The following is an 18,179-nucleotide window of genomic DNA, read 5'->3' on the forward strand; positions in this document are numbered from 1 at the left end:
TCCTTTGTATGTACTATTTTCTTAAGTGTATATGACAATAGATCAAACGTCACAAAATAAAATAAATGCCCATGTAATTTTGGCAAAACACATGAATGTGTTATCCAAAAATACTCCATGATTAATCTGTATTTTATCCTCTGTACTTACTGACGTGAATTTATATGTATTTCTATTAGTATGAGTATTCTATATAAAATTGTATGCAATACATTCAGAAATAACATTTTTTATTGATTACACATTTATTAATTGGTGGCCATTTTATTCATCTAGCAGTTACACAATCATGCTCTGACGCCCTTTTTCCAAAAGTAGTCCACCACATTATTATTTATTAACGCAACAATGTATGTTAATGTATACTTTTGTTTATTATTGAACGACATGGAAGTATTTTTACTCACGTCATTCATGAAATTTGGCTGTAATGCAGAAGTAGAGAAATCATAGAGAAAATCCTACCTATACCGCTAGATGTCAGGCAAGTAGCGTCAATGACAGCCTGGGCCGTGATTTGGGTCATGGATTAAAATAGACACATTTCCAGTGTCCACTACTTGTTTGTAGAGCAGGGATCACCAACTAGATTCAGCCGCAGGCCGATTTTTTCTTGAGCGGATGGTCGGTGGGCCAGACGTAATTACAAGTAATTTCTAGACTGCAAATTGACCGCAAGAAGCCCGAAGATATATAATATTTGATTAAATCATAATTATTTCAAACCTTGATTACATTTGTATACGATCACGTCTCTGTATTATGCGTGGAAATACTTGGGAACAGATTTCCAAAATTAAAACCACTTGGAGCTCATTTCCTGGTGTTTTTACAGTCTTTTATTTCCAACAATGAACATTTTGCAGGACCATCTAAATACTTTCGACCACGTTCTTACCAACCGAGCCAAACAGAACCACGGATTTCACATATTGAAATGCATGAGAAACTGGACTTAAAATGCACAGTAACATGGTTATTTCATTTATTTTTATGGATTCAAACCTCAAAGAATCACATTCCAGAGAGTGGAATTTCAGAGACATGTTGCCAATAGGGGGCAAAAGGGAACGTGCCCCCAAAATATTTTTTCAGACGTTACATTTATCGGATGTTAAATTAATTACTTAACTTCATTTTTTACACCACATTTTATCATAATTATTTATAAAAATATCTGTCAGCGGTATTTTCCCTATTAAGTGGTTCCTTCCAAGGTGCACCACTGAGCAAAGATATGCTAGGCAGGACGCTAGATACTCCTGCTCTAGTGTATGCGTACAGTATTGTCAGTGTAGGAGAGAAAGTGTCAAGTGATTTGATTTTAGCTTCCGGTGATAGGCAGGACTCACAGGAGGTATGTTTGTAAATGAATTTGATCGAGTTATGTAACCGATTGATTCCTTCTTGATTAAATAAAGCAAACATGTTTTGTTGTTTCTCTGTAATTCTAGCCACCTAGCAATTTTATTAAATTGGCTTTAGCTAGCCAGCTAGATAGGTTCCCAATCTCCCAACCTCATAACTAGCTACCAAGCTATTTCAGGCTATCAATCAAGTTAGAGTAGCTTGTCTGTCTTAGCTGGCATGCCTGCTGGCAAGGTTGTTACTTTAGAAAATACTAAAATAGCTTTAACTCTTGGGTTATGATACTATACCAGTGTGGCAGATGTACAAAACGCCTAAGGCATAAAAGTTAAAGAATCAATGTCCATCATTAATTAAAATGACAATTGGACAGGTAAAGATGTATGCTTAGATAACCTATGCAGAAAAATATACTTATTTAATTACATTTTTTACATAGAATTAAGAATAATGATTATGGCTCTAGATTGCAGGAAAATGTTTCAGGTTTTTAGAAAAAAGCGAATTTCTCCGAATACCACCCACCTTCCATTCTCACGTACTTCGTGCACCCTTTAAAATAATGGGTGCATGGCATTTTTGATTTTATTTTATTAAAGTCTCCATTAGCCAACACCAATGGCAACAGCTAGTCTTACACATAACAAAATACTTTACAATTTACATATACTGAACAAAAATATTAACGCAACATGAAACAATTTCAAAGATTTTACTGAGATACAGTTCATAGAAGGAAATCAGTCAATTAAAAAAAAAAAAAAATCCTTAGGCGCTAAACTATGGCTTTCACATGACTGGGCAGAGGCGCAGCCATGGGTGGACCTGGGAGGTCACTTGGGAGGCAGTATGTTTTCTTGAATTTCTTCTGTACCTGGGGACTGTGAATAGACCCCTGGTGGCATGTCTGGTGGGGTAAGTGTGTGTGTGTGTCAGTGCTGTGTGTGTAAGTTGACTAAGCAAACAATTTGGAATTTCCAATACATTGTCTCTTAGAAAAACAAATCAAATTTATTTATATAGCCCTTCTTACATCAGCTGATATCACAAAGTGCTGTACAGAAACCCAGCCTAAAACCCCAAACAGCAAGCAATGCAGGTGTAGAAGCACGGTGGCTAGGAAAAACTCCCTAGAAAGGCCAAAACCTAGGAAGAAACCTAGAGATGAACCAAAAACAAGACGCCATGCAGTCAGGCCTATCTACATCTGCCAACCTGTTCAACAGCCACACCATTCATTACCAGATTCAGCCGAGGCCTAGAACTTAGGGGATGATTTTACCAAATACAATGCTCTTAGTTTTAGAGATGTTCAGGACCAGTTTATTACTGCTAACCCATTCTAAAGCAGACTGCAACTCTTTGTTTAGGATTTCAGTGATTTCACTAGCTGCCCCTGCATGACACATTCCTATGCTTTCATCTGTTGTCAAAAAAAATGGAAAAATACTTCACAGCACAGTTTTATTTAATGCCACAACAATGTATGCACAAACCTCAAATAATACATAACTCTGGAGGATACCAATACCCTACCTATAGTCAGTTTTCAAAGGCAGCGCTATAAACCCAGACAGGCCCTAAGTGGAGGAAAAATAAGGTAGATAAATACAATATGGATGATTAATGCCACATATTCTCTCCCCAGAGTCCAGAATCTCATGTCTCAGGTCACACAGGAGTAGTGGTCATATCCATTATTTTTCAGATACAAATCTAATCCAGAAAAGAAACCTAAACACTGATTTTAGGTGTCCTTTAAAAGGTAGGTGTTGATTCAATTGTAACCTCACTGTTGATAGATGCCATTTAGCAGATGCTTCCATCTAAAGTGACTTACAGTCATGCATACATACATTCTACGTATGGGTGGCCCCAGGAATCGAACCCACAACCCTGGCGGTGCAAGCTCTACCAACTGAGCCAAGCAGGACCACATTAGGGAACAGAAGTCCCAAATCTAATCTAGGCATATCTACATCTGACTTCCACTCATGTCTGTGGCTCACAGGTCACAAACAAGATCTTCTCCTCCGCATAGGATGACGCTGTATTTAGCTGTGAGGCACCATTCTCAATCCCAACAATCTGTGTTCTGGTGGCCTGTACGATGGACATGTCTTCCAAGATGGCCGCCTCTTGTCTGTCCCTCGGTCGGGTAAAACGGACATGTAGTTTGGATCTACTGGTGACGTCTAGAGCTCCAACCCTCTGGTTTGGCCGTCGGCAGCACTGGGAGAAGGTGGACACACATTTCTTCTGGAAGTTCTCATTCATGAAGGCGTAGACGATAGGGTTGTTGAAGGAGTTGGAGAAACCGATGGCCTGGGCGATGGCCATGATCATGTTCACCGTGATGTCGTTGAACTGCTCGTCCAGGTAATCTGAGGATGGGAATGATAATGTGGAATTTAATTAGGTGGGATTGTTAGATAATGTGGTACTTAATCCTTAATAATCGATTGACGCACCCGTGTGTCAATCTAATTAACATAATACAAAAATACCCATCAATATCCATCTGTTTAAAGGGATACTTCAGAATTTTGGCACTGAGGTTCTTTATCTACTTCCCCAGAGTCAGATAAACTCATGAATACCATGTCAGCCTTCCGCATGTGGCAGAGCTACAGCGCTGTTTGTCAGACCAGGAGATATCCCGAAAATTGGTCTTCTCACAAAAACATCTATAGCGTCTGAACAGTTTGACAACACTCTGGAAAGATGAGACTCATGAACACGATGGTGTTCTCCATTTTGCGCTATGACCCCCACAAGCCCCACGGGACTCGTCTGAAGTGGTACCGCCAATGTGCCAACTTATGTCTGTATCATCCGAACTGTTTGGGCTACAAACTAATATGACCACTCTATGGAAAGACGAGACTCGGCTTTGCTCTATGACTCCCACAAGTGTCACGGGACTCATCTGAAGGTAACGAGTTAACGGTAAAAAAAAAAAAAAGAATGGAAGTATAGAAGCAGTTTTGTGCCAACAAAAAAAGGGGGTTAAATATGTGTACCAAAAAATATATTTCCTGAGCTTTTCTTATATCTCCTAGATATAGGACAGACACTTCAAAACCTTGTTCCTTATTATTTATATTTTGTCTGTTTTGCCATTTATGAATGCGTTATTCAGTGGATTTCTATGGGCTATAGTAGTAAAAGCCAAATTCAATAATTCATCAAACATATACAGTACCAGTCAAAAGTTTGGACACACCTACTCATTCAAGAGTTTTTATTTTTACTATTTTCTACATTGTAGAATAATACTGAACAAAAGCTGAAGAACATACGCACATCCAGGTACTTTCCGCAGGTGCTGGAGTTGTAGGCAAACTCACGGAAAACAGAAAGGAAAATGCCAGAGACTGCTGCTCATGCTACCAGGTGATATTTATTAACAATGTTTCGACCCTTAGGGCATAGTGAAGTCATCAAAACTATTAAATAACACATTGAATCATGTAGTAACCAAAAATTTGTGTTAAACAAATCAAAATAGATTTTATATTTCAGATTCTTCAAAGTAACCACCCTTTGCCTTGATGACAGCTTTGTACACTCTTGGCATTCTCTCAACCAGCTTCATGAGGCAGTCACCTGGAATGCATTTCAATTAACAGGTGTGCCTTGTTAAAAGTTAATTAGTGGAATTTCATTCCTTCTTAATGCTTTTGAGCCAATCAGTTGTTTTGTGACAAGGTACGGGTGGAATACAGAAGAAAGCTCTATTTGGTAAAAGACTAAGTCCATATTATGGCAAGAACAGCTCAAATAAGCAAAGACAAACACTCCATCATTACTTTAAGACATGACAGTCATCCCGGAAAATTTCAGGAACTTTTCTTCAAGAGCAGTCGCAAAAACCATCAAGCGCTATGATGAAACTGGCTCTCATGAGGACCGCCACAGAAAAGGAAGACCCAGTTACCTCTGCTACAGAGAATAAGTTCATTAACTGCACCTCAGATTGCAGCCCAAATAAATTCTTCAGAGTTCAAGTAACAGACACATCTCAACATCAACTGTTGATGGTCATCATGGTCGAATTGCTGCAAAGAAACCACTACTAAAGGACACCAATAATAAGAAGAGACTAGCTTGGGCCAAGAAACATGAGCAATGGACATTAGATCGGTGGAAACCTGTCCTTTGGTCTGATTAGTCCAAATTTGAGATTTTTGGTTCCAACTGCTGTGTCTTTGTGAAACGCAGAGTAAGTGAACAGACGATCTCTGGCTGTGTGGTTCCCACTGTGAAGCATGGAGGAGGTGTGGTGGTGTGGGGGTGCTTTTCTGGTGACACTGTCTGTGATGTTCTTAGAATTCAAGGTGCACTTAACTAGCATGGCTACCACAGCATTCTGCAGCGATACGCCATCCCATCTGGTTTGGGCTTAGTGGGACTATCATTTGTTTTTCAACAGGACACTGACCCCAAACCCACCTCCAGGCTGTGTAAGGGCTATTTGACCAATAAGGAGAGTAATGGAGTGCTGCATCAGATGACCTGGCCTCCACAATCACCCGACCTCAACCCAATTGAGATGGTTTGGGATAAGTTGGACCGCAGAGTGAAGGAAAAGCAGCCAACAAGTGCTCAGCATATGTGGGAACTCCTTCAAGACTGTTGGAAAAGCATTCCTCATGAAGCTGGTTGAGAGAATGCCAAGAGTGTGCAAAGCTGTCAAGGCAAAGGGTGGCTACTTTGAAGAATCTTTGATTTGTTTTGTTTTACACTTTTTTTGGTTACTACATGAATTCATGTGTTATTTCATAGTTTTGATGTCTTCACTATTATTCTACAATGTAGAAAATAGTAAAAATAAAGAAAAACCCTTGAATCAGTCGGTGTGTCCAAACTTTTGACTGGTACTGTATATATTTTTTTGATATTCCTACAGGGGACCTACATTTCTAAATCAAATAGCTAAATGATCCATGGTATGACCATCTTTAAAACAATTCCATGATCCATGGGTATGAACATCTTAAAACCATTGCATGTTAGCTTAATAGATCCCCCCCCCCTCCAACATTTGTCTTAATAACTTATTTCCAGTCTCCCCATGATGTTTTTTCCCTTCATAACAGCAATAAACTAACAATAGGATGCAAAGCAGCCTCTCCATTCTCCCTGGGACCTCCATCTCCAGGTCTCACTTCTAATCATATGAATCCATAATTGAAATCAACTTTCAGATCAACTGAAGGATGTAAAGAAGAGAACTGTCTTATGGCTATTGGCTTCTCAGACAGACTTACTGTAGTCAGAGAGCATGTGGACGGTGTGGAATGGGGCCCAGCACACAGTGAATAGCACCACAATGGTAATCATCATCTTGATGGCTCTCCTCTTCCTTCTAATCACCAACAAAGAATAAGAAACACATATTAATCTGTCGGGTTAACATGAGGAAACTTTTTGGATCATATGATAATATTCTTATACTCAGTATTCAGTGAAATGATCATAATTATGTCACGGACAGGAACTTCCACGGGAGTAACTAACATCTTGACCACCAGACTAACAGGATATTCTTTCTTGACACTGATGTTGAAGTCGCAGGCAGTGGGGCTACCTTATCAAAAGACCATGAGCAACCATGTACCGCCTCATGTCTGCTGCAATCACTCTGTACCTATATAATGTAACTACCATGCTTGTTGTTGGACACACGTTTTTTATGGAGTCATTTTATGAGGTATCATACATACAGTATCTCTATACAGACCTGGAGATCTTTCCCACCTCTCCCTGGTTCATGGTGTTAAGTACAGAGGAGTCGCCCACCCTCTTGCGGATCCACAGTTCGATCCCTATCCGTGTGTAGAGGATCAACATGGCCGCCAGGGGCAGGAGGAACAGAACTACCAGGATGAAGGTGGCATACAGCTGTCTGTGTGAGGCCGAGCGCCAACGCTCCTGGCAGCACACATGGTGTAGGTCGTATAGGAAGTCATACTTCACCTGGAGAGAGAGACACGCGTGAATACACAAACACACACACAGTAATCACAGATCTAACAACTGGACAGGGAAATAGCTTAAAAGCAATTGGCAGGAGTACTACGCAGAGTGTAGTATCTTACCCACCTCTAACTGTTGCACCAACAACATGGGAGATCCAACAATCATGGATGCAAGCCAAACAACTCCTAGTCAAAGAGAACAAAGAGAGAATCGCACAGAGCAAAATGAAGACATGGTTGTACCAGTGCCATAACTACATATGAGGACAGAGGTCCGGACCTCAGTAAAAAATGGTTTAATTTTTTTTTTTAATATATATACAGTGGGGAGAACAAGTATTTGATAACCTGCAAAAAAAAAACAGCAGTGTTTCCTACTTACAAAGCATGTAGAGGTCTGTAATTGTTATCATAGGTACACTTCAACTGTGAGAGACGGAATCTAAAACAAAAATCCAGAAAGTCACATTGTATGATTTTTATGTAATTCATTTGCATTTTATTGCATGACATAAGTATTTGATCACATGAATTACAGACCTCTACATGCTTTGTAAGTAGGAAAACCTGCAAAATCGGCAGTGTATCAAATACTTGTTCTCCCCACTGTATATATATATACACTCCCGTTCAAAAGTTTGGGGTGACTTAGAAATGCCCATGTCTTTGAAAGAAAAGCGCATTTTTTGTCCATTAAAATAACAAAATGTATCAGAAATACAGTGTAGACATTGTTAATGTTGTAAATGACTATTGTAGCTGGAAACGGCTGATTTTTTATGGAATATCTACATAGGCGTACAGAGGCCCATTATCAGCAACAATCACTCCTGTGTTCCAATGACACGTTGTGTTAGCTAATCCAAGTTTATCATTTTAAAAGGCTAATTGATCATTAGAAAACCCTTTTGCAATTGTTAGCACAGCTGAAAACTTGTTCTAATTAAAGAAGCAATAAAACTGGCCTTCTTTAGACAAGTTGAGTATCTGGAGCATCAGCATTTGTGGGTTCGATTACAGGCTCAAAATGGCCAGAAACAAAGACCTTTCTTCTGAAACTCGTCAGTCTATTCTTGTTCTGAGAAATGAAGGCTATTCCATGCGAGAAATTGCCAAGAAACTGAAGATCTCGTACAACGCTGTGTACTAATCCCTTCACAGAACAGCGCAAACTGGATCTAACCAGAATAGAAAGAGGAATGGGAGGCCCCGGTGCACAACTGAGCAAGAGGACAAGTACATTAGAGAGTCTAGTTTGAGAAACAGACGCCTCACAAGTCCTCAACTGGCAGCTTCATTAAATAGTACCCGCAAAACACCAGTCTCAATGTCAACAGTGAAGAGGCGACTACGGGACGCTGGCCTTCTAGGCAGAGTTCCTCTGTCCAGTGTCTGTGTTATTTTGCCCATCTTAATTTTTTATTTTTATTGGCCAGTCTGAGATATGACTTTTTCTTTGCAACTCTGCCTAGAATGCCAGCATCCCGGAGACGCCTCTTCACTGTTGACATTGAGACTGGTGTTTTACAGGTTCTATTTAATGAATGAAATAATACTATTTAATTGAAATGCATTCCAGGTGACTACCTCATGAAGCTGGTTGAGAGAATGCCAAGAGTGTCTAAAGCTGTCATCAAGGCAAAGGGTGGCTACTTTGAAGAATCTCAAATATAAAATATATTTTGATTTGTTTCACACATTGTTTGGTTCCTACATGATTCCATATGTGTAATTTCATAGTGTTGATGTCTTCCCTATTATTCTACAATGTAGAAACTAGTAAAAATAAAGAAAAACCCTTGAAGGAGTAGGTGTGTCCAACCTTTGACTGGTACTGTATATATTTTGTACAAAAAAAAATATATTTTTTTGTTGTTGACCAATCACAAGTTAACTATTTTTTGTGACCAATTGCCGCTGCTCCCTGTATTCATGTAATCTTACTCATTAATATCTGAAAGGACAAATTGGTCCTAGATCAGTATTCCTATTCCGATACACTTTGTAAATAAGGCTCTGAGGAAGGCCAAACCTGATTTGACTTAAATCTTTGTATCTCAGAAGAATAAAACACCTCTACTTCGAACCCTGAGGAGGGTCAAAGGTGACTTTGTTCCTCTCTCCCCAATTATTATACATTTTTTTCACCTTTTTTTAACCAGGTAAGCTAGTTGAGAACAAGTTCTCATTTACAACTGCGACCTGGCCAAGATAAAGCAAAGCAGTGCAACAGAAACAACAACAGAGTTACATGGAATAAACAAGCGTACGGTCAATAACACAATAGAAAAAAAGAAAGTCTATATACAGTGTGTGCAAATGGCATGAGGAGGTAAAGATAATAGCAAAAATGACTGTCTACTTACTGTCTACTCTAAGACAATTTGTTAATACGGGTCCATATCTTTACTTTACCCAGCATCCTGTAGGCTCTCTGTGGTGTGTACTGTCTCTTCATGCTGAGTGGATGGACGATGCCTTGGTACCTCTCCAGAGCGATGCACGCCATGGTGAGTATACCTGTCACCACTGCTGTCGTCTGGACAAAGGGTATGGTCTTGCACACTAGAACACCTATAAGAGGAGAGGGACAAAGCCTGTGTCTGAAATGGCACCCTAATTCCTATATAGTGCACTACCTTTGACCAGGCCCAATGCATGGGATCCACAGGAGTCCTTGTCTGTGTCCAAAAGGGTGCTAGTGGACAACCTGGTGCTAGTGGACAACCTGATGCCAGTGAAAACCCTGGTGCTAGTGGACAACCTGGTGCTAGTGGACAACCTGGTGCTAGTGGACAACCTGATGCCAGTGAAAACCCTGGTGCTAGTGGACAACCTGGTGCTAGTGGACAACCTGGTGCTAGTGGACAACCTGATGCCAGTGAAAACCCTGGTGCTAGTGGACAACCTGGTGCTAGTGGACAACCTGGTGCTAGTGGACAACCTGGTGCTAGTGGACAACCTGGTGCCAGTGAAAACCCTGGTGCTAGTGGACAACCTGGTGCTAGTGGACAACCTGATGCCAGTGAAAACCCTGGTGCTAGTGGACAACCTGGTGCTAGTGGACAACCTGATGCCAGTGAAAACCCTGGTGCTAGTGGACAACCTGGTGCTAGTGGACAACCTGGTGCAAGTGAAAACCCTGGTGCCAGTGAAAACCCTGGTGCTAGTGGACAACCTGGTGCTAGTGGACAACCTGGTGCTAGTGGAAACCCTGGTGCTAGTGGACAACCTGGTGCCAGTGAAAACCCTGGTGCTAGTGGACAACCTGGTGCTAGTGGACAACCTGGTGCTAGTGGACAACCTGGTGCCAGTGAAAACCCTGGTGCTAGTGGACAACCTGGTGCCAGTCTATTATCAAACCACCCTGCTCAGTGCTAATTCTGTTGAGTGCTAATTCTATTAGCACTCAATAGAGAAAGGCTCAATCATGTAATGGCCAATTTTCTACTTGATTTGGTGCACAATTCCATTCTTATATGCATGACCAGAGATGTGACAGCAAATATTGTTCTTCTTTACCGCCAGTCTTATACAAATCTGTATCTTGTGTAATGGTTTAGTCAAACGTGTTAGTGCTTATGAAGGTGAAATACCTGAATGCTTTTCCTAGGAATGTGTCTTGTTGCTAATCAATGGAAGGCTTACAAAAATGTGTTGTGTTGTGTTTTAACATACTTACACTGTATGTATCTGTTTGCTTAACAATGGAAGGATTATGTATGATATAATGAGGACATAATAATTGAATGATTTTCCCAAAAATGTGCCCTTTTGATTGATAACAGAAGGCTGATATTGATGCTTGAATGCTTTTACTAGAATGTGTTTATTTGATTGACAGAGGATCGACTTAGAGGTATACTATCAGTGATGTGTCTGTTCGCAGGATAATGATACTTGAATGATTTTCCTATAAATGTGTTCTTTTTGCCAGACAATTAAGGCAAATCATAGAAATTATGTTTGAATGCTTTTACCAGAATTTGTTTGTTGGCAGGACAATGGAAGAGGTATTGGGAAAATGTCAGTTACAGGTCCAAAATTGGCACCCTTGATAAAGCTGAGCAAAAAAGACTATATAAAATAAATAATATAAATACTGAGCTATATTGAAAGCAAAAAAAAAGGTAAATTAAATGATCTTATACTAATACAATTGCTCAGATAAAGAGATTTTGTTTGACAAGTAATGGTATGCGTGGCCAAAGATCTTTATTTCAAATAAAAATCGAATCAAATTTGATTTGACTTTCTGGTCAGATGACATGAAAATAGAGCTCTTTAGCCATGCACACCAGCGAGTCGGGGTCTCAGCTTACTGTTAGTTAGGATAGTAGAATACACAACGTGCAATTTTGAAATTTGAGCAGTTTTCCTCTTGTTATATCAGTCACTGACAGTCACTCAGTTAGACCATGTCATCTAACATTTTATAGATTGCTGGTTAAGTTAGTCTAGCCAGCTATCTAAACCTTGTAGTAATCACAGCCGAATTACTGACCGGGCAGGCAAGGCAGGTGCCCTGGGGCCCTGACCTCTAGGGGGCCCCAATTGATTTTTTTAGTCTCTCTCACTCAGATATCATACGAACATGGCAAAATGTTTAGAACGGCAGGAAATTAGCTTTAGAGAGGGTTTCACTCGGTGATGTGTTGTGTTGGATTTTACCAAAACCTGATGTTTTTAATTTAGGCCAAAAAGTTAATTTCTTTAAGATGCTATCTTGCATTATTACTTTTAAGGGCTTTGCAAACAGGATGGTAATTTGGAAAGGGATTTTTTTTTAAACACAGACTTCCTTCTTTTCACTTTGTCATACAGGCCAGTAATGTGGAGTGAATGCAATGACCTCAGCCAATGAATTCTCTTGACTATTTTAAAATCATCTTCAGCCTGTGGTGGCTAATTTCTGCATTACCAAATGAGGAGAGTTACAAACTTCACACACCAGTCAGAGTTATACTTAAACTACATCTTTAATAATAAGAGCTTTGCAAAAGCACTTGACTTTCAATGATGCGCTATCTCTAATGAACCATTGAAAGTGACAACACAAAAGTACAAAGATCTTTTATAGCCAAGATACATCCCTCTCAACCTACATGACGAACAACAGATACATAGAATGGTCACAAGGTTAAGATTTGTATGAAAGATATCTATAAAAACATAGCAGACAGCAACTGCTGTGTCAACAGTTTTCATTGTATAGACCAGTGTCTGGTCCTCCTCCTCCAAACTGGAACCGTCTCTCCCTGGTACGGTATAGAACAGAACCTTTAGCTCATGTTATCGGGAATGCTCTTTAGGCTTTATTACCCAAAGACATCGTAAATCTCCTCTGTCAGTGCTATCTCATAGAGGACCATCCTCAGTAAAACACACACACAATAGTTAACAGAACACTCTATTCTGTCGAATAAAACAACCATTATAATCCAATACAAGCATTATAACATAATCTTGCAATTTTCCATGACAAGCCTCAGAGAAATATCCCTGAGCAGTTTCCATTTTATTCTGCAGCTCAGTTAGGAAGGATGGCCAGATCTTTACAGTATCCAGGTGATATGGGGTCTGGGGCGGCAGGTAGCCTAGTGGTTAGAGCCAGTAACCAAAAGATCGATAGATCAAACCCCTGAGCTGACAAGGTAAAATCTGTCGTTCTGCCCTTGAACAAGGCAGTTAACCTACTCTTCCTAGGACATCATTGTAAATAAGAATTTGTTCTTAATTGACTTGCCTAGTTAAAAAAAGGTAAAATAAAAATATGACACACCACCCACCGATTACCATACTCAAAGGGATATTCAGTGGCTAGGATCTATGCCTGCCTAAAAATGTATTCCATACTTTTAAAGCTCTGAGGTTGAATCCTTGTTTGACATTCACTATCCAACTGCGGGACCTTACAGAGACAGGGGAAATTATTCTTAAATCATGAGAATCTCTACTTTTGCAAACATGGACTTATTCAACAAATTGCGTGATTCTTTACGAAAATATGGTGTGTCTGTCCCAAATGGTATCATGCTGCCTATATAGTGCACTACTTTTGACCAGGGCCCTATGGGCTCTGGTAAAAAAAAAGTAGTGCACTACCTAGGGAATAGGGGGCTATTTGGGACATACTTGTGGTGTTGTAGTCTAATGATGAAACATCCCATTCTGGTTGTATTCATCATTTCTAATCAGTGGTCCTCATTTAATTGTCACCATGTTGTAACTAAACATGATTCAAAGTTTTATGTAATGAAATTAAGTAGACCAATCAATATGAAGACATGAAACCCCATGGAGCCACAGCTTTGAAACCCCATAGAGTCACAGCTTTGAAACCCCATAGAGCCACAGCTTTGAAACCCCATAGAGCCACAGCCTTGAAACCCCATAGAGCCACAGCCTTGAAACCCCATAGAGCCACAGCTTTGAAACCCCATAGAACCACAGCTTTGAAACCCCATAGAGCCACAGCTTTGAAACCCCAAAGAGCCACAGCTTTGAAACCCCATAGAGCCACAGCCTTGAAACCCCATAGAGCCACAGCCTTGAAACCCCATAGAGCCACAGCCTTGAAACCCCATAGAGTCACAGCTTTGAAACCCCATAGAGTCACAGCTTTGAAATCCCATAGAGCCACAGCTTTGAAACCCCATAGAGCCACAGCTTTGAAACCCCATGGAGCCACAGCTTTGAAACCCCATAGAGCCACTGCCTTGAAACCCCATAGAGCCACAGCCTTGAAACCCCATAGAGCCACAGCTTTGAAACACCATAGAGCCACAGCTTTGAAACACCATAGAGCCACAGCTTTGAAACCCCATGGAGCCACAGCTTTGAAAGCCCATGGAGCCACAGCCTTGAAACCCCATAGAGCCATTGCTTTTTAGTGTGAATGTTTAGTAGCCTCCACTTTACCTCTGCTTTCTCACACTATTTGTTATAAAGTCAGAACTTATACCAGCAAACTGTAAAGCCTCAGTTATTATTGGGTTGTCTGTAGTAAACGAAATAGGTTATATTACCCTGAGAAAAAAGTCAATTAAGTTATATTAAATCTTCGATTTTGAATTAATTTATAAGGTGATGCACCAAATTGTAGATGACTCAATAGCTGAGGTTTTGAAAGTCGTGGCTCTCCCATTATTATAATAGGCCATCCAGAATTCATGTTAGGCTACTTTTTACCAAATAGGCTCAATTTATAAGTGAATCACTTCATAAAACACAGATAGATAATACCCTCTCACCTCCCAGCCACTCGGATGAGATGTTCTGCAGTAAAGTGAAGGGGATGCAGAAGAATGAAATCAGGAGGTCGCTCACTGCTAGAGAACAAATGAAGATGTTCGTGGCAGTTTGGATTCCCCGCTTTCTCACCACGATGTAAACAACCAAACTATTTCCAAGTAGTGCCAGCAAGAAAATAACCGCGTACACAATCACGAACGCTGTCTTGGCTCCAGGTGGAAGCTCAGGCGTATAAACCAGCGGTTGGATTTTGTAGATTTCAATAAACTCCTGACGCGTTAAATTGTAACGGTAAAGTAGCTCTTGCAGGGCCTCTGGAGTTATTTTCGTATCCCCCATAGTAAGTGACGGATTACTATTATTTATTTTGCTGTCTGGCTAATTTATTTCACCTTTATTTAGGCAGAGCGGGGTCCTTATTAGAGACTTATTGAAGCGATAAGTCGTGATAAAACCCCTGCTGTGTCCTGTGCACCAGCCGAGACGTGTGCGTAAATGCGTGAGTAGCCTATTCCTCTCTCCGCGTGGAGGCTCCAGTTGTGCCATGCTAGCTCTCCCAGGCTACTACTCAACCGCTGCATCGCGCGCTGGCATGCGTCATCACTCAATAATCATTAGACTATATATAGGACGTTGATATGAGAACATTTAACCCCCCATGTATCCCATAACTGCATTGAAATATTGATGAAGATGATGGTTATGGGATAGAAAGGAGAGCCTGTCTATGGTTCAAGGATGGTGTTCTATCCAGATTTGCTCCTTCTCTGACCAAGTTCAGATAAAGCAAACTATTGTAATTATGAGTCAATTTCAGGTCAAATTGTCCTCAACCCACCAAGTGGTTTTAAGATCACACACACACACACACACACACACACACACACACACACACACACACACACACACACATATATATATATATATATACTGCTCAAAAAAATAAAGGGAACACTTAAACAACATCCTAGACCTGAATGAAAGAAATAATCTTATTAAATACTTTTTTCTTTACATAGTTGAATGCGCTGACAACAAAATCACACAAAAATAATCAATGGAAATCCAATTTATCAACCCATGGAGGTCTGGATTTGGAGTCACACTCAAAATTAAAGTGGAAAACCACACTACAGGCTGATCCAACTTTGATGTAATGTCCTTAAAACAAGTCAAAATGAGGCTCAGTAGTGTGTGTGGCCTTCACGTGCCTGTATGACCTCCCTACAAACGCCTGGGCATGCTCCTGATGAGGTGGCGGATGGTCTCCTGAGGGATCTCCTCCCAGAGCTGGACTAAAGCATCCGCCAACTCCTGGACAGTCTGTGGTGCAACGTGGCGTTGGTGGATGGAGCGAGACATGATGTCCCAGATGTGCTCAATTGGATTCAGGTCTGGGGAACGGGCGGGCTAGTCCATAGCATCAATGCCTTCCTCTTGCAGGAACTGCTGACACACTCCAGCCACATGAGGTCTAGCATTGTCTTGCATTAGGAGGAACCCAGGGCCAACCGCACCAGCATATGGTCTCACAAGGGGTCTGAGGATCTCATCTCGGTACCTAATGGCAGTCAGGCTACCTCTGGCAAGCACATGGAGGGCTGTGCGGCCCCCAAAGAAATGCCACCCCACACCATGACTGACCCACCGCCAAACCGGTCATGCTGGAGGATGTTGCAGGCAGCAGAACGTTCTCCACGGCGTCTCCAGACTCTGTCACGTCTGTCACATGTGCTCAGTGTGAACCTGCTTTCATCTGTGAAGAGCACAGGGCGCCAGTGGCGAATTTGCCAATCTTGGTGTTCTCTGTCAAATGCCAAATGTCCTGCACGGTGTTGGGCTGTAAGCACAACCCCCACCTGTGGACGTCAGGCCCTCATACCACCCTCATGGAGTCTGTTTCTGACCGTTTGAGCAGACACATGCACATTTGTGGCCTGCTGGAGGTAATTTTGCAGGGCTCTGGCAGTGCTCCTCCTGCTCCTCCTTGCACAAAGGCGGAGTTAGCGGTCCTGCTGCTGGGTTGTTGCCCTCCTACGGCCTCCTCCACGTCTCCTGATGTACTGGCCTGTCTCCTGGTAGCGCCTCCATGCTCTGGACACTACGCTGACAGACACAGCAAACCTTCTTGCCACAGCTCGCATTGATGTGCCATCCTGGATGAGCTGCACTACCTGAGCCACTTGTGTGGGTTGTAGACTCCGTCTCATGCTACCACTAGAGTGAAAGCACCGCCAGCATTCAAAAGTGACCAAAACATCAGCCAGGAAGCATAGGAATGGAGAAGTGGTCTGTGGTCTCCACCTGCAGAACCACTCCTTTATTGGGGGTGTCTTGCTTATTGCCTATAATTTCCACCTGTTGTCTATTCCATTTGCACAACAGCATGTGAAATTTATTGTCAATCAGTGTTGCTTCCTAAGTGGACAGTTTGATTTCACAGAAGTGTGATTGACTTTGAGTTACATTGTGTTGTTTAAGTGTTCCCTTTATTTTTTTGAGCAGTATATATATTAACTAAAATATAAATGCAACATGTTAAGTATAGGTCCCATGTTTCATGAACTGAAATAAAAGATCCAAGACATTTTCCATACACAAAAAGTTAATTTCTCTCAAATGTTGTGCAGAAATTTGTTTACATGCCTGTTAGTGAACATTTCTCCTTTGCCAAAATAAACCATCCACTTGACAGGTGTGGCATATCAAGAAGCTGATTAAACAGCATGGTCATTACACAGGTGCATCTTGTGCTGGGGACAATAAAAGTTCACTCTCAAATGTTCAGTTCTGTCACACAACACAATACCACAGATGTCTCAAGTTTTGAGGGAGAGTACAATTGGCATGCTGACTGCAGGAATGTCCACCAGAGCTGTTGCCAGAGAATTTAATATTAATTTCTCTACTTCGTTTTAGAGAATTTGGCAGTACTTCCAACCAGTCTCACAACCGCAGACCATGTGTAACCACGCCAGACTAGGACCTCCACATCTGGCTTCTTCACCACCGGAATCGTCTGAAGGGTGCTGAGGAGTATTTCTGTCTGTAATAAAGCCCTTTTAAAGCCCAATCATTATGATTGGCTGGGCCTGGCTCGACCAATGGGTAAGCCTGGCTCCCAAATGGGTGGGCCTATACCCTTACAGGCCCATGAATGGCTGCACCCCTACCCAGTAATGTGAAATCCATAGATTAGGGCCTAATGAATTTATTTCAATTGACTGATTTCCTTATATTAACTGTAACTGTCCACATATATATGGATGCTGCAGAGTTATGCATTTTCATCAGAATGGCAGTTGACAACATGAGTACAAAGGAGGAACTACTCGCCATTTTGCCACTGAAAAGACATAAAAGGAGCAAAGATATTTTTCGTGATTTTATGGAGTTTGCTAACAAATTCCAACTGCCCTTTTGTAAGCTTGTCTCAATTACTACAGATGGGGCACCAGCTATGGTAGGCCACATTAATGGGTTCGTTGCGTTGTGCGAATGAGATCATTCTTTCCCGGACTTTCTTAGTTATCACTGCGTAATTTATCAGCAAGCTTTGTGCGGGAAGATGTT

At 41.2% G+C, this 18,179-nt stretch overlaps 1 protein-coding gene across 1 annotated transcript; it reads right to left on the reverse strand.

Annotated features, from left to right (window-relative positions):
* Positions 1-3,360: 3,360 nt before the first annotated feature.
* On the reverse strand, positions 3,361-15,109 carry qrfpra (pyroglutamylated RFamide peptide receptor a). Its single transcript, XM_014155144.2, has 6 exons — positions 14,606-15,109; positions 9,768-9,926; positions 7,477-7,538; positions 7,115-7,350; positions 6,642-6,739; positions 3,361-3,752 (listed from the first exon to the last, which is right to left on the reverse strand). Exons 1-6 carry the CDS (start codon positions 14,943-14,945, stop codon positions 3,361-3,363), a joined length of 1,287 nt encoding a protein of 428 aa, XP_014010619.1. The 5' UTR covers positions 14,946-15,109.
* Positions 15,110-18,179: the final 3,070 nt, after the last annotated feature.

This window comes from Salmo salar, chromosome ssa18, assembly GCF_905237065.1.
Source record: "Salmo salar chromosome ssa18, Ssal_v3.1, whole genome shotgun sequence".
Taxonomy (NCBI): domain Eukaryota; kingdom Metazoa; phylum Chordata; class Actinopteri; order Salmoniformes; family Salmonidae; genus Salmo; species Salmo salar.